General features: G+C 35.6%; 1 protein-coding gene across 1 annotated transcript in view; it reads right to left on the minus strand.

Moving 5' to 3' along the window:
• The window catches only part of LOC149775856 (cell cycle checkpoint control protein RAD9A-like), a 70,559-nt gene that overhangs the window by 31,262 nt on the left and 13,799 nt on the right, over window positions 1–25,498 (minus strand). The window contains exons 4-7 of the mRNA XM_089944152.1: window positions 25,237–25,351; window positions 19,890–19,989; window positions 11,349–11,455; window positions 3,396–3,502 (exon numbers count right to left, since the gene is read on the minus strand). Coding sequence (XP_089800278.1) covers window positions 3,396–3,502; window positions 11,349–11,455; window positions 19,890–19,989; window positions 25,237–25,351 — 429 coding nt within the window. The remainder of the gene's footprint in view (window positions 1–3,395; window positions 3,503–11,348; window positions 11,456–19,889; window positions 19,990–25,236; window positions 25,352–25,498) is intronic.

The following is a 25,498-nucleotide window of genomic DNA, read 5'->3' on the forward strand; positions in this document are numbered from 1 at the left end:
AGTTTTGGATGTAAATATATGCCAGTATGCCCTGGAATAGAGTTAGTTTTGAATGTAAATATATGCCAGTATGCCCTGGAATAGAGTTAGTTTTGGATGTAAATATATGCCAGTATGCCCTGGAATAGAGTTAGTTTTGAATGTAAATATATGCCAGTATGCCCTGGAATAGAGTTAGTTTTGAATGTAAATATATGCTAGTATGGCCTGGAATAGAGTTAGTTTTATGTAAATATATGCCAGTATGCCCTGGAATAGAGTTAGTTTTGAATGTAAATATATGCCAGTAGGCCATGGAATAGAGTTAGTTTTATGCAGGGCTGAGCAAAAAAAATTTTTTAACCTCTAGTCCAGGACAAGTGGTTTCAGAAAATTCACTAGTCCCACCTTTCTCTTCACTAGTCCCACCTTATTCTTCACTAGTCCCACCTTACTTTTCACTGGTCCCAAAATGGTAATCACTTGCTGAGATTTGATGAGACATATATACTTAATCCACAGAAAAAAAAAAGAACGAAATAATATACAACATAATTATTTCTTAAAAGAATTTAATTTTTAAAAACATAGGTTGTTATACATTTGGCTTCTTCAGGTTCATGTATATGTTTTAGCTGATGGATTTGAAAATATGTCCATGTATATGTCTGCCACCTTCCGAGTGATATATTCAAGCCAGGGATAACAAGCACACTCAGTATCCGTCTTACGTTTTAACCCTCCATTTTCAAACAAATTTACCTTCTCCAAATCGCCATTATTACCTTCCTTGCGAAAATAATTTAGCAAACTTATTTTATCCGCTGAATAACTATCAGCTTGCTTGACAACTACTTCTAATTTAAAAGTGATCATAAGATCAAATTTATCTTTTAAATACGAACTGAAACAGCTCATTAATTAGCGTAATTGTTTCGCTTCAAACACAATATCGCACATGGAAGTTAATCATCTGTATAATCAATTATAAATTAAAGAATCATTACTGTCATTTAATCAGTTCATAAAGGAAACCAACACTGGTGTCAGTAAAGTACCTTTCATTAATTTAATTACACTGACTGGATTAAAATCATAGTGAGCTGCTGGTTATGATCTAGATTGAGTAAACTCATTGCAACAAAACCGCTTACAACACTGCTAATTGATCATATTGGCTTTCTTTTGTTTGACGTGTTTTGATTTGCCGATAATTTGGTCGCTTAGCCCAATATGCAGTCAAGTGGTAACAGGATACATGAATAGGGGTAGAATCAAGTATTCACTACACCCGGAGGGCATGATTGGCCAAATAAAGGTAGATATAGTGATTAAAGCACGAAAATAAGTACTAGCCCGACTTTTTTAAAAAGCACTTGTCCCAGACTAGTGACTTGGAAAATTTAACTTGCCCAACTTCAAAAAAACTAGTCCGGGACGTCGGGCTATGGGATTTGCTCAGCCCTGTTATGTAAATATATGCCAGTATGGCCTGGAATAGAGTTAGTTTTGAATGTAAATATATGCCTATATGCCCTGGAATGGAGTTAGTTTTGAATGTAAATATATGCCAGTATGCCCTGGAATGGAGTTAGTTTTGAATGTAAATATATGCCAGTATGCCCTGGAATAGGGTTAGTTTTGAATGTAAATATATGCCTATATGCCCTGGAATGGAGTTAGTTTTGAATGTAAACATATGCCAGCATAACCCTGGAATAGAGTTAGTTTTGAATGTAAATATATGCCAGTATGCCCTAGATTAAAGTTAGTTTTGGATGTAAATATATGCCAGTATGCCCTGGAATAGAGTTAGTTTTATGTAAATATATGCTAGTATGGCCTGGAATAGAGTTAGTTTTATGTAAATATATGACATTATGGCCCTGGAATAGAGTTAATTTTGGATGTCAATATACAACATTATGGCCCTGGAATAGAGTTAACTTTGGATGTAAATATATGCCACTATGGCCTGGAATAAAGTCGTAATGAACAAGAAATGTTAGTATGACCTGGATTAGAACTGTATCAAATGAAAGTAGTTTAGTTCAATTTTTTTATACAAAATGGTGAAAATTATAAGATAAAACCATATATATCTTGTTGTTTATAAAACATATAAATCAAAACTGCAATCCAAAAGTCAAACAAGATTGTCATGCAAGGTACATTACATGTCTACCCTATGTTTAATGAAGTGTGTGTGTGTGTGTGTGTGTGTGTGTGTGATTTCGATTGTTAACACAGCTTTAACAATTTTTCAGTCATACTGCTACAATGTCTGCAGTGTGACAGATTATAGTGGTGTCAAGCACTGCAGCATCATGCTGCAAACACACAGCATCATGTCTCACCCACTCACATTATCCTGACACCAGGCTGACCAGTCCTAACACTTACCTCATAAAGCTGAGCGCGAAGCAAGGCAGCTGATGGTACCATTTTAATAAGTCTTTGGTATGACTCAGCAGGGTTTTGAACCTGCAACCTCCTGCATCTGAGGTGGACACTCTAACCACCAGGCCACTGGAGTGTTCAGGCACCCAGTGAAAGCACCTTTTCTAAAAAAATGCCATGATATTTTGATTACTCAAAGAGCTCACATGAACATGATACAAAAATCTAATGACACATGAGTTACTACTTTTACACTGAAAGTGTATTTCCCGTGTCACAATATGTTTGACTGGAATAGCTCTGAGAAACATTTTATTTTAAAAGACACAGTTCAAAGTTTAAAAGTCACCACTAAGTTGCATAACACCAAGTAAAAAGACATACAGCCAATGAACTGATCGTTGCATTGAGCAAGGTATGGTATGCACACTGTGAATGCCTTACGTACAAATAACTGCCAGCTGTAACACCCGGTCTCTGAAGTAGTTTGATAAAATGGCATCATTTTGATTATTGCATATCATGTACAAGTTCAGAAGTTTGGTTAACATTGCAGCCTTGGTCAAGCATCATAATAGGGTCATGCAGATAACGCAGTAAACAAATTTACTGCACAGAAAATGGAGAATGCTCATTTGATATTTATTTCTTCAAAACATTTTTTATTTTCAAAATTTTCCCAGTCAATGAAACAAAGATAAAATGCATACTGTGAAAATTTTATGAAACCTGGGTGAAAAATGTTTATACTCTAAAGTGACAAATTTATGCATGATATACAGTAAATCTGTTTCTATCTGGCTGGACAAGCTACCCAGAAATGCAATTATTCAACATTCCAATGGCAATCAATGATTTGTGATCTACTGGAATATCCACTATGCAATCGATGCTTGACATCTTTAGTCCAGTAGTCTATTACATAGATGAATATGGTACTTAATTTGGGTGCCTATTATGAGGAACTCAAGTAAATTGTGGAAGCAAGATATCCTGTGACCAATTTATCAACTTACCCTCATTTCTTTCAGGCAAAATGTGACCTCAGAGTCCACCCCAACCTGAATGTTATCAAACTCCTCAGGCTCAAGGCGAAGTTCAGTATGCATTACTTTTGTGGGATCTATAGAGAATACATTTTGAACTTTGCAATAATAATAAAAATATTTTTAACATGACAAAGAAAATATATATTTGTATTCATGCACCAATCTATGACACATAAGGAAATTTCACAATAATAACAAACATGTTCAGGATTGGACCTTTGTTTTTCTAAGTTCGGTAAATATCAAAACTATTTTAATGCAAAATAATTTTAACTTGCCTGAGACAATAGTTCTGTAAGTTGATATAAAACTGGACCATCATTAACCTTACACTTTCAAAGAAGGGATACTGTTATACAGACTGTGTGTACATACATATGTAACAATTGTGCATCTGTATATATACAAGGAAATAATTACAAATATACACGAAACAGAATAAAAAAAGTTATCCCTGGATTATACAAGAGAATGTTTGATAATACTAACAGATGTCACTTAAAAATGAATAAATAATATCGTTATATAGATTTGAAAGGTTACCATTCATCCTCTATGAAGATTTGGGTAAATGGCATTTATAACCTTGCCTTTAAGCACAATTACCTATACCATCTTGACCATCCACACATCACCAAATGGCACTTATAACCTTGCCTTTAAGTACAATTACCTATACCATCTTAACCATCCACACATCACCAAATGGCATTTATAACCTTGCCTTTAAGCACAATTACCTATACCATCTTGACCATGCACACATCACCAAATGGCACTTATAACCTTGCCTTTAAGCACAATTACCTATACCATCTTGACCATGCACACATCACCAAATGGCACTTATAACCTTGCCTTTAAACACAATTACCTATACCATCTTGACCATCCACACATCACCAAATGGCATTTATAACCTTGCCTTTAAGCACAATTACCTATACCATCTTGACCATCCACACATCACCAAATGGCATTTATAACCTTGCCTTTAAGCACAATTACCTTTACCATCTTGACCATCCACACATCACCAAATGGCACTTATAACCTTGCCTTTAAGCACAATTACCTATACCATCTTGACTATCCACACATCACCAAATGGCACTTATAACCTTGCCTTTAAGCACAATTACCTATACCATCTTGACCATCCACACATCACCAAATGGCATTTATAACCTTGCCTTTAAGCACAATTACCTATACCATCTTAACCATCCACACATCACCAAAGAACGATGTAAAAAGTTGGTGGTATGGGCATTCAAGCATAACAGTGGTACTCGCATGTCGACCTAGTGATTACCGTATATACTTGCATATAAACCCGTTATCGTATTAGCTGACCCCCCCAAAAACTGAATAGGTTTAAACACTAGAAAGTGCAAGACCCGCTATAAGCCAACCAAAAAGTTCGAGACGACAAGATGAACGTGGTAAGTTCTAAATGCATTTATGAAGGCAAACTTGCATTAGCATAAATTACCCATATATCTCTCTCTCAGTTGGCATGTAAAATATTACATAGAAATAGTATAAATTTGTTTAAAAAGTCAAGAAATTTTTTTGATTTTCTGTTTTCTTAATGTTTTTGCCTAGTTCAGAATCATGTATAACTTGATCAGACAATGGCAAATACATGAGCATTAGTGGGTTGCTGTAACACTATATCGCCCTTTCAACTTGATTGTTTGTTTATGCGTTATTGCATTAGACTTTTTATATCAGTGGACCTGTAGTTACGGGGGCTTTTTGCCTTGAAATTCTAAATATCAAATTCATTAAAATATTATCCCATTATGACAACAATGAACAACAATAGGGTTTGACTCAACGCTTGCAGTTAGGCTAGTGAGCGTATTTGCATAAATGGCGCCACCGCATGTACATTGAAGTTTTGAACATGCACTGAATGAAGTACATTCTGCTGAATGAAGTACATCCCTTGGATTCAAATTATGGGCACAACTGCACTAAACTTTAATGATAAATCCACAATACAATAATGAAGTTTCAGAAACAATGCTTCAAAAATTATGCTGATACCATAAAAACTGAGTTGTAGTTTGCACTGATGTAAGCTAACACCCAGTTTTACAAACCTACAGTAATTGTGCCAATACTATGGACTCAAAGGCAATTAAACATCAAAGTACTGGTACAGTTGCCAGTCATAATTCCCTCTTAACCAAAGCCAGTTTCAGGGTTTTAATGATTAACAGGCCTGTATTGATGTCCGAAAACAAAAGACAAATCCGATTATAAAAAAAAGAAGACACCAAAACCAGCCAGCTTTCCATTGTGTGGAAAATTATGATTTTGCTAAGCCAAAACAAAAAAGTAAAATAGATTTATGATCTTAGTTGATCTATATTCAGAATGTTAGCCTCTATTATTACCATCCTTTCATGAACATGTGACAGTTATGCTAGTTGTGCCTTGCACAACTGAACGTGTGTGTACCTTTTCATAAAGATTATCTCAATTTGTAGAATCACTTCTATCAATGAGTAACTCTTGAGCACATGGACCAACGTAAATGAAACAGCTATTACCAAATAGCTGAAGTGTTATCTGGAAGAATGCGATTTGGTTAAAAAGAATGAATAAAGCAAATTCTGCATCTAATATGTTTGGGAATAAACAAGGATTAAAGTAACACCAGGCATGATTTGCACCGTGTAAGTACTGTACATTACAGCCTGGTCTCCTGGGTAAACTCAAACTGGCTCCTTTAATTATGAAGTCTTTCTTTTTAAACTTTGATTAATTTCATGTTGAGAAATCAGAAAATATGAACATGCAAAATAATATCAAAAGCAATCATAGTAGTTTATAACAGTTTAGTAAGTCTTTACTGAGAATATACTTTATTCCCATATATATACATCTTTGGACACGGAAAATAATTGTATTTACATGTCCCAAAATTTACAGCCATTATGGAAGTCAACAAAAAAAATCTTAAAAACTTTCAAGTTTAGACCTTGGCCCGCAGATAAGCTGACCTCCCTTCTTCCAGGTCTTTATTTTTTCCTAAATTATTTGTCTTATACGTGAGCAAATATGGTAATTCGCATCTTAATACTGTCATTCCTGATTCCTAAGACAGAAATAAAGATACATATAATTTTATTATATAGAATTACAGTGAGACCCCGCTATAGCATGTTCTAACATGATTTCAGATATAACATGGTCGTGGTGTGGCTCCCAAAATTTCATATGTATATTTATCGTACATGACAAAAAATTCTTTCTTAAAAGTACGAAAAAGTTTATTATCATTTTGGGGAAGAGGGTGTGTATAAATAATACACGATGATTGTGGCGCGGCTCCTGAAATTTTATATGCAATTTTTTCTACACTAAAAAAAGTTTTTCTTTCTTAAAAGTAAGAAAAATAGCGCATAAAAATTTTATTCAGAGATCTCACAGGGCTTCGGAAATGTCACAAATTGAGATTTCTTTTTCCATATTGGCGGCAAAATATACCATCTGGCGATTTTTTGTACTGCCGACATTGTTGCCAATTTAAACTTGTATATACAACCATTGGTTTGGAGTGGTGAAGTTCAGTGGCCCCATGAAAGGAAGCTGCAAAGTTCATATATAATGCACGGAAATTTATCTATTGTTACATAAACAAATTCTTTGTCCATATGGACAAACCATCTTTACAGTGCACTGTTATATCATAATCTGCTTATGTTGACATCTAGCATAAATACTGTATGTTTTGAGATATCCGCATTTTTTTTCAAAATTTACATTTCTGGTAGCGGAGATCAACCGGACAAGGCATTATCTCATAATATATCTTTTGTCTGACTTTCGTCCGCTCACTAGCAATTAATATATTTACATAGACGGACATTTGTATGTGGTAAGTAAAATTCCTCTTCTTTTCAGAATTAAATTCTTCAGAAAAAAATTCACATTTTCTGTAGTAATCCCCATCATCAGACAAGGACGCTCTATCGTCGATTGACCCTTTTTGTTAAATTTCTGATGCAAGTGTGGAAGGCAGCATCACTCCACATAAAAAAGTAAAAAAATACAACAAGATCTTACTTGTCATTTCAATAGGCACGAGAAACAGTAACTACAATTAACCATACAACGAGCACAGTGGCATCACCGGGTGACACCATCAGAGAGAGTGACACCAAATTGTCTATAAAAAAATTAATTTTTATGCAGGAAGGAGGTCCATGGGGGTGACACCATGTGTTACTATCGCACTGGGTCAATCATGCAATACAAATTTCTGATGTTGCTGCTACAATAAGAAACGGGCATTTGTTTGGTTCTCTAACGCTGTCTTTTAGTGGTGACTTCAATAACACATGCACACTTCATAAAAGAAAGCCGACTACGATCTTCAATAAAAACAAAGAACCTTTTTTCAAAGGAAGTCAGTACCGAAATTAAATAAAAGCAATGGAATCTGATGGATTGTTTCATTTTCCAACATGAATGGAACACTTTTACTGTGCCGTGAAAATTTCCTTTATGCACGGAAAAAGTTTATGCTTATGAACACTACCAATGGCAGCTTAAAATGCAAATTTTACCAACTTGGGACGTTCTGAAAAGTAAATGTGCTTCATCATTCATTACATGATTGTGCTATTTTTATCCCTCTGAATTCGGAATTAAAATGACCTGTGACAAAATTATTGAATATTTTAAATGTGTGTGCATGTGTGTGTGCATATTTTCGATGGAATTATTTGTATTGTGGATTCAATGTACATGACGAGATTCGTGGGTGAGTACACAGCGTTGATACTTTATTCATGCTATACATTAGATATGTATATATAAACAGTATACACATATATGTACCAATGTGTGGTTCTCTGAATAAAGTAAAATATTATATACGCTTTCTCTGTTTTCACTACAGGTGTATTTCTCATAAATATGCATCAATTTAAGATGATAACTGTGCCATTGAAGCAAATACTTTTGCACCCGCATTTACTACCTCCCCCCCTCAAATTTTTTGGGGTAGATACATCATTTTCTTAAGCTAACTGACCTGGTTGCTTATTACACAATTTGGTCTATAACATGGGCGGGTTCTATGGCTCCCAACTACCGTGTTATAGTGAGGTCACACTGTACAAATATACATTCAACAGAATGGAAAGTACCTGCCCTGGATTCTACAGGAGAATGTTTGATAATACTAAAAATAGATGGTATGTATAAGGATTGGTGCTTGAAGGCAACGTGATAGTGTTCTTTACTTGTGGACCAGGTTTGAATCTCTGGAGTACAAACAATATATTCTCTAACCTGAATGATATTACTTATTTTTGTTTAAAAAATATTATATTAGTATTATCAAGCATTTTCCCAAATGGGCCTGAGAGCATTCACCAGGCTGACATCTGCCTAACACCCAAATGGGCCTGAGAGTATTCACCAGGCTGACATCTACCTAACAGCCAAATGGGCCTGAGAGTATTCACTAGGCTGACATCTGCCTAACAGCCAAATAGGCCTGAGAGTATTCACCAGGCTGACATCTACCTAACAGCCAAACGGGCCTGAGAGTATTCACCAGGCTGACATTTGCCTAACAGCCAAATGGGCATGAGAGATATTCACCAGGCTGACATCTACCTATCAGCCAATGAAATAGTAGTTGGCCATGAAATCTGGCCCAGTAGAAGCTTTCTGTTCAAATTTCTCCAATGTTGTTACATATGTCATGTAAACAAATGTTTTGAGGTTTCTCGAGTTTTTGCATCTTCACTTGTATTTAATTGCACAACAACATCATTTGTCCAATACTGACAGGCCCTTATGCAAAGATGCTTTATGTAAATGTTTTTCCAGTTTAAGTAATGGCAAACATATCTGGTAGCAGAATGGTGAACTTTTTGAACAAATCTGAAAGGCATTCAAGCTAGAAAACTTTCTGTCAAATTGGGTCAAGTTCTGTTTAGCAGTTATGAACAAAACACTACTGAAGGCTTTTCAATTTTCAGTAACAAAAGAAACATATGTTATGGTAGACTGGCATGATTTGTATAAAAAAATATGAAAGGTATTCATGCCAGGATGCTTTCTCTCAGATTTAGTCAAATGGTGCTTTAGAGTTCTTTAAAGGATTTTATATTTTGGATTAAATGTATTACACATATTTCACATCAACAAAATTGTCCTCAAATATGAAAATTATCTGGACAGATTCTTGAAAATTTCTTCAGTATTAATAAACTGCTAGTGAAAATGCCATTCATTATAACACTGTTCTAAATAAAACATGACACTGATTTGCACCCAGTGAACACAAATAAAATACTGTACTTGATCTAGTTCATCAAATTTATGATGCTACCATGAAACGAAAAAAAATATAATTTACATAAACTCAGTATACCACAGTGTGGCATATATTATGGTTGGTAGATATGGACAACAACATCTGACTGGCATTTTGTTAATTTCTCCAGAAACATATATATGCAATTAGCCCACTTTTGATCAGTGTCACTATAATCCAGTTTAGTACATATAAATGAAGCTGACAGATATGGACTCCAACTACTACAGCATTATTTATATATATTGACTTCTTTTTTCTTCATCCCACCCCCATACACATAATCATCAAAATTTTTATTATTCTTTTCATAGCACTGTATAGGGATATACTAGTACATAATTACTATGTTTCACTATAATCGTATTTATCCTCACCCTTTGGAAAACACCAAACATAATACAGTCATCTTATTTTAACCATTCTGATCATATCGCAGTCAGCAATTATGGAACTAAATAACAGTACCAAATACATCTGACTGACATCTTCTTTAAAATCCTGAACACATATACACAAAATCAGCAAATTCTCATAGACACATAAAAACACAATCAGCAAATTCTCATAAACACATACACACACAATAACCAAATTCTCATGGACACATATACACAAAAGCAGCAAATTCTCATGGACATATACACACAATCACCAAATTCTCATGGACACATGTGTCCATGAGAATTTGGTGATTATGTATATGTGTCCATGTGTGTATATGTGTCCATATATATATGTGTATATATATACACAATCACCAAATTCCCACGGACACATATACACACAATCACCAAATTCTCATGGACACATATATACACAATCACCAAATTCTCATGGACACATATATACACAATCACCAAATTCGCATGGACACATATACACAATCACCAAATTCGCATGGACACATATACACATGATCACCAAATTCGCATGGACACATATACACGCTATCATCCAATTCTCATGGATACATATACATGCTATAATTCAATTTTCATGGGCACATATACACATGATCACCAAATTCGCATGGATACATACATACATGATCACCAAATTCCCATGGACACATATACACACAATCACCAAATTCTCATGGACACATATATACACAATCACCAAATTCGCATGGACACATATACACATGATCACCAAATTCGCATGGACACATATACACATGATCACCAAATTCTCATGAACACATATACACGCTATCATCCAATTCTCATGAACACATATTGATAATCATATCAGTAATACTGTGGATCTGCATGACTGAAATGTTGGTATTAAGTAAATAAATATTCTGCCTACATATTCAATTGGACTGCTAATTTATGCTTCTATGTAAAATGATCTGAGCTTTGCAGCTGAAACAGAAGTTAAGTACATGTTTTTCCAGATATTCACTTATGAAAATTTACTTCATAATATTAAGTTAATTACAACGTACTTTGAGATATTTACCTTATTGCTTAATTACAATGTACTTCAAGATATTTGCATAATTACCATGAACTTCGCGATATTTACTTAATTACTTGGTTTTCAAGATATTTGTTTACCTGGCTCATCCTCAATGTAGTTTTTCAGCAAAATCTTATCTGGCTTGACAATTAATGTAACTTCCTCCTGATTATTCTGGAAGTTCTGCACCGCATCACAGAGTAACCTGGGGTTGGAAAAAAATATAATTAAATTTTGTTTTGATTAGTGGGTTGGAGTATGCCATATCAAGTCAATTTCTCTACATAAAACGTGACCATAATCTTGGGGAAAAAATGTTGTATTATCTTACATAAAGAACACTATTATTCACCTTGTAATGCAAATCAATTGTTAACTTATATACCAGAGCTATTTCCATGACTTGTCCAAGCAATGTTCACATAGAACAAGAGAGTTGATTGACAAGGATTATTCAAGAACTTGTCACCGACTTTCAAAACTATTACTTCTTCTTACAGAAACTGAACTTTATCCATTATATTACTTTTTTATCATTGCCTGAATAGAAAATAGAAGAAAATAATATCAATATGTAATAAATTACAGTGCCACTACAGCAAAGGGATGCTACTCTATCTGGTAACTACCAGTGTCATGTATCATTTAATTCACCCTATTTTATTACTCCATTTCATTTATTTATTCATTATTTTAGGAAAAATATAGAAACAAACAAACATCAGAGCAAAACAGTTACATCTTTTATTCAGTTTTGACACTATTTATTTTATTTCCAGATAAATTCAAGGCGTTTAAAAATTGTCATTGTAACTGCAACTATCTTGAAATCGTGGTTTTTGTGTATCTGACCTGTGACTAGGGCCAAAGCTACACAGCTCTTGATTATCATATGGACAACATATCTACCAAGCACAGTAAAATTCCACCCTGCAGTTTAGGAGACAGAATAATGAACTGATGTACAGACAGAGTGTATAACAAAATTCCAGACACTAAAGCAATGGGATACTCAAGCTGGTAGTAATGGGTGCATTGCCAAGGGCCCCACTCATATTAATTTTTCCACAGGGCCTTAAACTGAGGAATTAGTGTTGCAAAACCAAAGTTAGGCATTTGGAGGCCATGATCTGATGATGTTGAGTCCAACTCCTTTAATGATGTACCAAATATGGTCTAAGGATTTGATAAAAATACAAATCTGATAGACATGGGTCTTACCTCTGTTGGAAATGGGCAGAAGAGACACATTAGTCTATGAAACAAAGTTCACATTAAACTGCATCAGAATATGGTGAGTGGTTCTTGTATTATGCTGATTACAAGCAATATTCTGTGTAATGAAATTAGGTTGATTAACAAGGCCCATAACCCTGTCCAAAACTGATTGTGAAGAACTTGACAGGGTTATTCCTTACACCAAGTGCAAGCCATCCACAATGATTGGTAGCTATAGATGATGGAGAATTCTACAGGGTTGTTACTTATCAAAGGTGCAATCAATTCACAAATCTTGATAAATGCAGATGGTGAAAAACTCAATATATTGTGTGAGAACCATTCTTTTTCTCTTTCAAAGTGACCTAGACACATGGACTAAAAATCAACAGGGTTCTTCCTTACCCTATGTTCCAGTCAACCACAAAATTTTTTAAAGTTTGATAGAGGAGAACTCGAGTAATTGTACAGAAACCCCATTTCTTCACTATCAGTGACATTGACCTTTGAGCTTTTAACCCAAATATTTATATTGTTTTTTCTTCTCTCCAAGTACAAGCAATCCACAAAGGTTGGTAACTGCAGATGGTGGTTAACTTGAATAATTGAACAAACCAAATTGGCAAAAGACACACAGATGGATGGATGGTTGGAACTTCCCAAGATGGATGACTGGAATTTCCCAGGATGCATGCAACCATGCATTTTTATGGCAGTACATGCACCAGAGTTTGAGATATAGATTTAAATGCAGAAACTTACTCATTAATTCTTTAACCAAGAACCATTTTTAATGATAATAATCATGATGATAATAGCAACCAGGAAAGTAATACATTTACCCTGCTACATTATACAGGCATGACAGAAAAACCAGTGTGTAATCTACAGTTTCATTGCTCAAGTATTGCTCTAGACTTCTGAATATCGAACATTTGACAATTCTAGGGATAATACTTGCTATGACATGATATCACAACAAAAACCATCAAAATAAAAAGTAGATCACAATGACCTAATTCACAGTATTAAACAGAAGCTTGGCTCAAAGACTGAACAATGTCCCAGTTTATGATCCTGAATATGACTGTAACACAAGATTCCCTGCAAACTTGACTATAATCAGAAAGAAACACTTCTACAGAGAACAGTATTTAATAAAATGAATGACTACAGAACCAACAGATGCAGAGAAATCATCAAGAATAATTCAAGGATGAGCAGTAGGAGAAGGAAAAGAAAAGTGACATGGTAGCATAACAGTCCTTCATATACTTCCATGTATAAAGTTGCAGGACCATGGAATGAGGTCTCCAAGACACAAAACAATGTAGAAACTTGCACCAAAACTTGGATATTCTTGGATAATATCCTAATGTTTGAACTCTACCTAATCTTTATCCCCTCAACAAAGTTGTAATGTATTCCCTGTAGTCATTATTAATAAGAGGGCTCAAATTTAACACTCACCTACTCTCAAAATGTTAAAGTTAACTGAAGAAAATACAAGCTGAGATTTCAGGTCATTACATCATTATGCAAGTGCTAAACATTCCAAAGATGTACAGCAAATCATTCACAAAACTCCTTGGAGTATGCATACTGAGCAAACGCATGTAAACAATTCCAAATATAAAATGAAGCTCGCATTGGCATTGATTAATTTACTATGAGAAGCGCTGATTAGGGGCCATCCATTTAGTATGTATGCATGGAGAGGGGAGGGGGTTAAACCAAATGCATATGCTTGCGTATTGGGGGGGGGTCTACTAATAATGTATGTATGCATAGGAAACGGGGAGAGGGTGAAACCTCGATATTAATTTGGCTAATACATAACCTGTTCAGCTGGGTTCAGTTGGCGTTTGAATTTTAGCAGACACTAGACAAACTTTTTAAAGTTACACAGCCTATTTCTTTGATGCAACCATACATTCAACATCAGTGGACAATCTGTTTTATTAAACACGTTATTATCATTAATCCTTGATCGTTTCTGCGTGGATTAAATATAGGTCATTTTATAGAACTGGGGGTAGGGTGCATCAAGTGTATGTACACAGTTGGGGGGTGTACAATTATATGCATGTGTACAGGGAGGGGAGAGAGGTCAAACTTTGCCAGATTTTTGAGTACATACTAAATGGATGGCCCCTTAGCACATGGTCTAATAATGTTGCCAGTCATGTGCTTACTGAAAACAGCAGTGAATTATGGCACAACCATTATATTTGCACGGGAAAACATGATATTTCTTTTGCATGCAACCTTTTCATTCACAAACGCAGAAATATTTTTTGTTTCCAAATTTTATCTTGGTTTAGCAGGGTCTATACAAAGGGTGTGATTCAGGTGAAATAGTTGCCCAAGTACTTCTCATTTCACCCCAATATAGAGAAAGATAAATTGACTTTACCTTTCTTTCTAATCCCCAGCCTTTTTATCAGGCCAGTAAATCCTTTCATATTCCATGTACAATATTAACTTGTTTTTGTTCAAAAAGCACTGTAAACAAGTTTAAACTTCATATTTTTAACCTTTAAAAACTAATTTTTTCTGTTAAAATACATTTCTTTGCAAATACTTACCCAGTCATAATACCTTAGAACTACTACAACCTCGCAAATGCAGCCCTCTCAGATAACCCTTTTAGCTTAACAAAAAGCTCAGTTATCTGCCCACCTAGGTGGCAGTTGAGCAGAGTGATCTCCCCCTCATTTAGGGACTGGTGAAAAATCCAAAGAATATCTCAGTTGCTACTGGAATGTAAGGCTCACTCTTTATATGGATGTAACTGCTGGGAAGATGGGAGAGTACATGTGTATTATGATTGGTTAAGTATTTGTGGAGAAACATATTGTACCAGAAAAAAATTGTTTCTTCTATAAATACTTTACCACCTTAAGAGAATAGGTAAGAGGTGGAAGGAGGTACATCCTCCTACCCAAGAGATGACATCTCCGATCCCCTAAGGTATGAGGCAGCTTCAAGGAAACCTGACTGGAGAAGACTACATCTTGCAAGGAGTGGCTTCCAAAAGAAAAATATTTTCCCTCCAGCAAATCCTGTGAAGTCACAAAGCCACGTCTTATGAAGCTGTCAATTGACCTGGAAAGGTGACCTGTAATGCCAAAGCTATAGGTCCAACAAATCCAGTTGTGATATTTGGGATAAAAAATCTTGGAGGAAAAACTGGAGAATGTGTACTCCAATCTCTACCCCATGGCATCGATAATGTCTGTTAGAGAACAGTGCCTGTCAAAGGCTATGCTTGTGGCAAATGCTCCAACTTCATGGGTGAAACTCAACGATGATGGGTCCACCAAGAAATGTATTGCTAACTTTGTCTGTCAACTGTCCAAGTAGTGAGGAGGCAGGACTTATATGATAGGTGAACTAATTAAGCTCTTGAGAGCAGTTCAGCTGCAGTCTTGTTCAGCCAGGGTAATCCCCATGAAAAGTCCACTTGGGCAGGGGTCCAGTACCTCTGGCCAGGTGAAATCCAAATGAATAGAAGATCAGATAGGTCTTTGCTTTGTGCAATATCCTCTCTTCCATGATAGCAAAGTGTGCCAGTGATGGTGGAATGGTAAGTTTAACTGCAATAGGTATTGACTGTTTCTCATTTATGATCCTAGAAAGTTAGCTATTTGGAATAAAAGTACTGTGTGTGAACCACTTAGATTATATTCCATTGATTTCTTATGCTGACCTGGTTGGTCCTGTTTTCCTTATTTTAGCAGAGTAATCAGGATGAAGAGATGCTCAGATCCTATTAGTTTCTGTATGATGTTCAGAATCCAAGGTGTTTAGATGTGCACACATTCAGCCATTCCAATGTATAGGAGCCACCAATCAGTCAGACCATAGGGTCCAAGATTGGTGTGACAAAGTTGGCACTATTGGCATTCTACCTTTTCAACAGGATTGATCATAAGCCAATCCCATCGACCATGTATCTTATGAAACTGGGGTTTGAAAAGGCCAATCCATTTGTATGAGTTCCTGCTTGCAGAAAATAAGAGTCTACCAATACCTTAGCTAGCCTAGGATATGTCGAATTGAAACCTGGATTGTCGTTGAGGACACCACTTTAGAAAATCACAAACAAGAAATCAATTATCAGAGTACTTGTCTTGCTTTGCTGTTTGAGATCAAATCACCAATTTGAAAGTAAAGTAACCAGGCAAAATGAGAACTTGATTCCTGTGTAGGTTGGCCAGCCACCAGTGGCAGGCTTTTAAAACTGGCATCCATTTCAATGATGTTGACATATGAATAATGATCCCGAGAGGGCCATGCTCCTATGTTAGTCTGATAAGTTACGAGACTGGCTCATACCAGTCCTCTCTGTTTGCTTCCATTGCGATCACGATTACCAGAGGATGTGTTTGCAAGAGGTATCACCATTGCAAGTCCAAAGTGCCTTCATGATGTAATGGCTGATGATTGAGAGAATTAGTCAAGGTTTGGTATCCACTTCAGCAGATGGACTGCTCCAAAGAGACATTGTACTTAATATTGCATGAATTCAAATCTCTTTCCCTAGGAACACATTCCTCTTATCTGAATATAAAGTCTAGATCTAGTCAAATGAATCTTGAAAGGTTGCAAGGTCTAAGATGTTCTTGTTCACAAGAGATTGAGAATGAAAGGAAAATCATGTCTTGCTATAGATTGTACCAAGTCTGTTGTTTGTAGCTTGCTTTAGGAGAAACACAGAACTTCTGAAACCTGTCTGAGTGGGGCATGAAACTACATCTTTTATTGTTCAGATCACTGGAAGCAATATAAAGTAGAATCTTCTGTAGATGATTCTCACCTGATGTCAGAACTGTAGACCCAGCATGTGATGTTGGAAAACGAGGACACAGCTCGTCCAAGACCTGATATAGGCAAGGGATCTTGAATGCCTATTTTGTCATCCAAAGATCGAGAAAGTGAAGTCAATGTCTCTTGCACTACCTGTGAAGTAGTTGCAGAAAAATATCCATGATGGTGGCCCATTACACTTACAGCACTTATGAGACAGCTCCCGTTGCTTCAAACATGACACATAGTAGAATCTCTTGTGAGGGAGACACTTGAGGGCAAATGAAAAAAAGATGCCCCAAGAGGGACATCATATGCTGGAAGTGTTTTGAGGTATTAGTGCGGGTAAGACTGATCCACGTAGGTGCGTATATAACTGTAAGTCTTCTACAGCAAGTGCCTAACAGCACTATGCAGTTAGACTAATGCCTGTATATATTGAGCATCATCCACAGGAAGGGCCTAGCAGCACTATGCAGTTAGAGTAATGCCTGTATATACTGGGCATCATCCACAGGAAGTGCCTAGCAACACTATGCAGTTAGACTAATGCCTGTATATACTGGGCATCATCCTCAGGAAGTGCCTAGCAGCACTATGCAAGTTAGATTAATGCCTGTATACACTGGGCATCATCCACAGGAAGTGCCTAGCAGCACTATGCAGTTAGAGTAATGCCTGTATATACTGGGCATCATCCACAGGAAGTGCCTAGCAGTGCTATACAGGTTAGATTAATGCCTGTATATACTGGGCATCATCCACAGCAAGTGCCTAGAAGCGCTATGCAAGTTAGATTAATCTATGTATAGCTGGTTATATGAAGTGGGTCTGTTGGTACCATGGCACTAAACTAGGCATCATACTCTGGAAAATCTTGGCAGTACTATGTGAGCCATAGAACTGGACAAGTTTGTTTTCTGGTGGCTGATACTGTATGATCACTACGCCATAAGTCCGTATTTTAAAGGTAAATTTCTTAAGACTTCTGGCAAAATCATAAGATTGGCAGGTCTGCATTTAGTAGAAAACTGACTTGTACTTATCCAACCACAGAGGAAGCCATACAGTAACATAACATGTTTTCTGAGACAACTTACCTGTAGGAATATGCCCATGACATTCTATACTGGTACAATTAATAAAGTGCTAGCACACAGCCTAATGAAGTTAAAGAAGCGTCAATATATAATACTGATTCAAATTACTACCTGTAAGAAGACTCTTAATGATCACCTGTACAGGAAAACCAGAAGCTTGGTACCCACATGCTAAATGCAGTGGTATTGAAAACTCACCTGTATGGATCTGGTCCTAGTGGAAATTATACCCATGTTAAGAGTTTTCTATAGCCCCTTGCAGACTTGCATGCACATAAAAATTAAGACTATAACCAGAACTACTGTGAAATCGCATAAATCTACTGGCGCAAGTACATAGATAACAGCAAGTGATGGCAATCTGATTTAATGTCAAGGCAGAACTTTATCATCATTGGAAGAAAGAAAAGTTGTAAATATAGAATGGGTATACTTCCCTTTGAAGTGAAGACTCTTCCAGTGGCCTAGTGGTCTGAGCATCTGCCTTGAATGTGGGAGGTCACAGGTTCCAACCCCGGCAAGTCAAAATGGTGCTAACAGCTGCCTCACTTGATGCTCAGTATTAAGAGGTTAGTGTTAGGACTGGTTGGCCTGGTGTCAGGATAATATGATATGGTGGGACATCATGCTACATGTTTACAGCATGATGCCCCAATGCTAGACATGACTATAAACTGCCACACTGATAACATCTTAACTCCATGACTAATTTTTTTTTTAAGTAATGTTAAAAATCCAAATCACATACACACACTCCTCCAACTTGTGAGTGTGGGACATCCAGAAACTTGGCAGAGCATTTTTGGGAGGTCCCTCATGACAAAAGTGGATACATGGCAAGACTGGATGTGGCAACTGAGATATTTTTTAGATTTGGCACCAATCTCTATATCAAGGAGAGATCACTCTGCCCAACCGCCACCGAGGTGGGCAGATAACTTTTAGCTCTTTTTAGCTAAATTTGTTGTGTGGGAGGGATGGATCTGAAAGGTAGTAGTAGCAGTTCTCCTAATGGGTAATGTATTTAAAGAAGAAATAGGAATACAAGGAAGACCTGAACCTTAATGTCACTGGGGTTTGACAGTAACCTATTTTCAAGGTTGCTGTCTTTTGTAATAACGGTCATACAACAATTTACTGAATGAAACAAACAATAATTTTCATAAAGTTGAATGAGCATTATCTGAATCAAAGGTAAAATGTTTTAAATTTTGACTACTCCACACTCACTCATAACAATTTGCCACCCCTTTGATTTAGTCAGGCTGAGGAGAAAAGATACTCTACCCAAACAATGGAGTCAGGCATGGATCCTGTTTAGGTAAAACGTGATACTCCTCTGATAATATCCTATCCTAATAGATTTTGGACAATCACACAGATAGCTGTATCACATATTAGTCTCATAACAAAAATGGCTGTCCGTAACATGTGTTTTCTTGGAATATTACAAACTAAATATCCACAGCTTTCAATTCCTTTTGCAGACCAATGCATGACTGCAAATACCTAGCACTAGCTGTAAGGGAGTTTGGACACATATCCTTGGAGAAGACAGCTTGTAATGTCTCACATTCTATAAAGGCTAGGTTATGTGTCTTGACAATACCTGAAAAACAAAACGGAAACAAATATGAACAAGAGCACTATAAATGGCACATGATTTGGCAGTCTTTTGACCCTGTCCCTACTTATGATCCTGACACTTGAGATAGGAATGTGACTAGTGAAAGAAAATTATGGTGTGGACCTCACTCAAGTTTAATCAAAATATCTACAAAGTGACAGCCTATTTAGGGAAATTGGTCACAAACTTACATTATCCTTGTTGTGACTGTGACCCTGAAGCAGGGGGTACAACTATATAAGAGAGAGACTTTCAAGATGTTTAACACACTTAGATTTTATTAAAATGTCATCAAAGGTTCAAACCTTATACCTGCATATGGATATAGGTCATTAATCTATGTTCTCCCTTGCCATTTCCTCGACTTTGAGGTGACTTGGCCTGACTATAGATGTTATCTGGTCTGTAACACAGCCTATTTATAATACTTAACTGGTTGAAATTTCATTAAAAATTTCAGTGGTTTGAAGATCTGTCCAACCATCTCAAAGATATGGCCCAGACAAACAAATGTTAATGGATTGATAGAGAGAGAGAGAGTGAGACAATGCTATAATTACACCAAACTCAAGGATATATATGCAGTTACAAATTGTATAACCTCAAATATGGCAGATCATGGATGATAAAGCATACACTGTAAAATAAAGAATGCATTATTAGAATAAGGTTAGGTGTAAAATAAAAAGATCATTATATGGTTACCTCTATAGTACAAACTCACTGCAAACAAAAAAGACCCTTATCTGCTGTTAAATAATGTGCTAGCAGATCTGGGTCTATGTTGTTTGTTGCACTAATTACTCCAAACAAATGGCATCGATCCTGATCGGTAAAGCTAATGATTGGTTACCAGGTAACCTGATCAAAGGGAAATTATATAAAATGTATAAAAACCTTAAGTACACATTTTTTTAAATTCACAGTATCTGATATACCACTACCCAATGTCATCTCCATATATTAATGCCAGAATTACAGCATGTATGAAAAAGATACATTTATTTTTGCTACTAACCTGGTTCTGCAGCTGTTCAAAATTATTTTTACAAAGGGCAAAATCAATATGGATTAGAATGAGAGCACAAACACGATATACTGCATCAAAAGTCTATATTTTTTTTACTTTTGATGAAGATTGTAAACTGGAATTCTGCAATGAGCATGATCAAGCACTCAGAGTTCATAAAGTTGTGTTGATTTGTCCTTTTTTCCAATTTTGACATGTTTTAAAATTGAAAAAATCCATCTACTCTGACATATGCCATCATACATCCACTGTAAAGCATTTTACTAAACATATGGCACCATTTTCTTTAGAAGTAGAGACTGGTCTACTAACAAGCTTATCAATACACCACTCCCTCGATAACTCATGCCCTGATAACTCGCAAACCTGCTTACAGAATGGGGTCAGGTGTGGATTCCATTTTTTTAAACCAGAAAATACAAAAAAATTGATCTCCATTCTTGAACTTGAAGAAAATCGCAATCATAATTGGTAACTGAAACGATATATCACTTGTTCTATGGTCGAAAACAGTAGATAGGACCTGGAAAGTTTAATCAACATATTGATATTAACAACTTTTAATAAGAAGTCATATAATTGGTTATATCTTCTTTCCAAACATCGTTTTTAGTTCACCATAATTAAAGATATTCAAGTTAATTTTGATCAATGAAAATGTCACTAATGCCTGGTGTAAGCATTACATTAATATTTAAATGCCAATTAAATAATTTTTATTAAGTGAAATCATCATAAATGCAATGTGTATTTAAATGTTAAATGTGTCAATCTGCTGTAACAGCTATGTCCACAAGCATTTCTCTGAGAACTTAATTAAGTGCCGACCATGTTTTGATAACTGACTTGTGGAAGTATTTGTATTGTTGCACTGCATTAAAAGCTGGTTTCCTTTGTATTATCATGCTATTTATGTCTTTTGATTCAAATAAAGGAGGTGGAATAAAAGAAAAATTAAAAGGCATGCAAATCCTACATGTTTAAGATCAAGCAGCCCCTGTTATATGCCAGGTGAACTCACTTCAGTTGATCAACTGAACACTGTTATAAATTTTATTGTATATGTAACATAATTAAACTAACTTAAATTAACCTAACCAACTTATTCATAACTGATAAAAGATAGCAAGGCAACCAAGTGAAATGAATAAATCGTAAAATAAAGAGCTTGATTTCACAGATAAGGACCATTGTGGGCAAGCAAGTTTCTCAGAATTCCTTGGCTGGCACTTACAGATATGCTCAAGGATGACAAGAACTTTCACTGTAACTTCCATTGAAATCACGACACCAATATTGTACTAATCAAACAATTGTACCACAAAATAAACGTCACTAGGTTTTTTATAAAGGGAATCTTGTTTGGTGGTGTATCAACAGTTAGCCTAGTTCCCTGCTCTTTGACTCCCAATTTGGGACTATACTATTAAATACCACTCCAGGAACCTGACTCAGCAACAATACAAAAAGCAATGATGTAAAACACAGAAGTTTTCGTGTACACATGATGGTTATTGAAACCAGCTGAAATGATCTTTCACATGTTGGACATTTTGAAAATAAATATTATTTATACAGAATAACGAACAACTTCATAAAAAAAAAAGCATGCTATTAGCAACTATTATCACCATGATTGTAAAATAAGGATTCAGTCATTAAACAGCCCAGTTCCCAACCGCACACACCCCACGTTCTTCTCAATGTCTAAGAGGATTTTTTCAATTTTTGGAGGTCCCTCGGTAACTTGTGCCCTTGTGTATAGTGCAGTCTATTTTTGTGGACAGAGTTATTGAGGGAAAGGCGTATAAAGAATTTTTGAGGCAAAGTTCATATTTGAAGAAACCTGTTTGTTTTCTTGGAAATTGGTCAAATAGAGGTGCTATAAATAGCAAATAAGGAACTAATTATTACGCTATTCTTACAAAGAAGTCATCATTTTAAGAATATTCTCAAATTTATGAGTGGAATGAAACAAATGATATTAAAAATGAGAAGAAAAAAATTATTTTATATTTTTTTAACAAACCAAAGGCATAATTCATATACAGGTACGTGTAAAACATAAATTGGTGAAAAAAAAGCATAATGATTATGCCAAAAGCGTAATGGTTGGCAACCATCCTCTGTTACTTGCCACTGAACCACACTTGCGGCACAGTCAAAGAGTGGTCATGTGGGAAAACAAGCTATGGATTTAAAGTCAATTAGGAAGAGTCAAACCTCTGCTTGGCACTGCAAAAGTACACATATTCGAGGGTCAGTCGAAGGACTGTCAACTTGAAAACTGCTACTTTATCAAGCACTGACAGAAAACTTGTATATAGTAAACATGTACTGTACAGCTCATTTTATTACTCAGGTAATTATGAAAAGGCAGGTACCCCGAGTCCCCTAGGTACCCACTGACAGCTTTACTAAAATACCATCACAAAATGCAACAGCAGATATGGGACCCTGCAGTTTGCAGTTGGACTAGACATATAAGCTAGTACAGAAGGTATGTTGTGTTTAAAGGTACTGGTGTTTAAAGGTACAGGTGTTTAAAGGTACAGGTTTTTCAAACTCCAGACTTGTACATTCATATTGTACCACTGTATAATATTTTCTGTTGCTAAGATTGCATATCATTGAAACTTCAAATTAATAGTTTGAGGATATTTTTTAAAGTTTTATGAAGCATCAAGTTTTGGAATATTGGTTTTTTTTAACTTTCTGATAAATTTTTGCAGTTTGCATTTTGTAAAATGTATACTTAGTTCTCCAATTCTCGTAGGTTCCATAATCTCATGGTATTGACCATTTCCATTCAAAACAGGTACTTCCACCATCTGCTGGTCATTTATAGCGTTATTTTTGTTACATACAGGTGTCATAAATAAAAAATAATGACTCAATAGAAAATGAATCAAAGATCTACTTTCCCTTTACCCCCATCTATGTCTCCAACACTTTAATAGCATGTACATAAAAGACGGGCATGTAAGCACCATCGACATATACCAATATGAAGAGGACTAAATACTGCAATGAAATAGTCTTTTTTTTAACAAATAACAATCAATAATAATAATTTTAAAAAACACAAAAACACAAAAAATCTATAAAACAGCAGGTGTTTTTTGACAAAAACAGAGAAATGTGTATGGAAGAAGTTTGCAAGAGTCAAAAGTTGGCTATCCTGGGGAGCTAACTGATTGCAAATAGGAGCTGACTGTTAATTAAGAAAATTTGGTGGACTCACTAGACTTAAAATTCAAGTACTGAGGAAAGAATGTCTTTTTAGGTGTCTGCATTATCACTTCAGAGAAAAACTTGATATATAATTGTAGAGATTCATAACAATTGTAAACATTTAATATTTTAACATTGGTAATCTGTTTTCTGCTATGCATGACAATATGTGTTGTTACTGACAGAGTTTTTATTCCATGCCCTGTTTGAGTTCTATTCATCAATTACATCAAATGCCATGAGGATGGGAGAATCTTGTTTTAGTAGACACATAAATAATAATACAAATGAGTACAGCAACTTTTATTATCAGGTAAATTATTTTCTTTTATTTGCAATTTGTGTCTTGTTTACCATCCTACAGCTCTGCATTATTTTGAAGAATAAAACAAGTAAAACAGTTTTGTTTCTCATTTTGTCTATTTAAGAAAACCATGTATTTTCTGAGTATCAACAACATATGGATAAACTGTTACTCAATTGTTTACATATCTTGTAATTCTTTCAAGATAATCTAAACAAATAAACTGATTATCATCAATACGTTTTCAAAGCCAATTTTATTCATGACATTTTCCATTGATTCTAACTCTTGATCTTGTGTGTGTGCATGTGATTTGGACTTTTAACATAGCTTTGAAACATCTTCAGTCATATCACTTCGATGTCTGCTGTGTGACAATTTATAGTGATGCATAGCACTGGGGCATCATACTGCAGACATGTAGAATAATGTCCCACCCAGGCAAATTATCCTGACACCAGGCTGACCAGTCCTAACACTGTCTTCTTAACGCTGAGCGCCTAGCAAGGCAGAAGTTAGTACCATTTTTAAAAGTCCTTGGTATGACTTTTCTGGTTTCAAACCCGTGACCTCCCACATCTACTCTAACCACTAGGTGACCAGAGCTGTCCAACTCTTGATCTTGTGATATAAATTTATTTTCAATCATGTTCACACTCACCATGTCTACAGTGAAGCTGAAAGATCAGTCTTGATTCATTCATGTCCAATTTAATCTTACATCTCTCTACTGTCTTCTCAAGTGTGTACACAGACTTGAATACTGTCAGGCAGGACTAGAGAATTAGAAGCATCAAAATAAGTGAAGCCCTCATTGCAGAGACTTCAAAAATAGCAGTTATTTAAGCAGATTTCAGTTGTGTTCCAAAAGTACAAATACAGACATCTGAAACACCTTTAAACCACTTTGCTAGCCAGGGTTC

This window comes from Sinohyriopsis cumingii, chromosome 19, assembly GCF_028554795.1.
Source record: "Sinohyriopsis cumingii isolate HCF-2022 chromosome 19, ASM2855479v2, whole genome shotgun sequence".
Lineage (NCBI taxonomy): Eukaryota > Metazoa > Mollusca > Bivalvia > Unionida > Unionidae > Sinohyriopsis > Sinohyriopsis cumingii.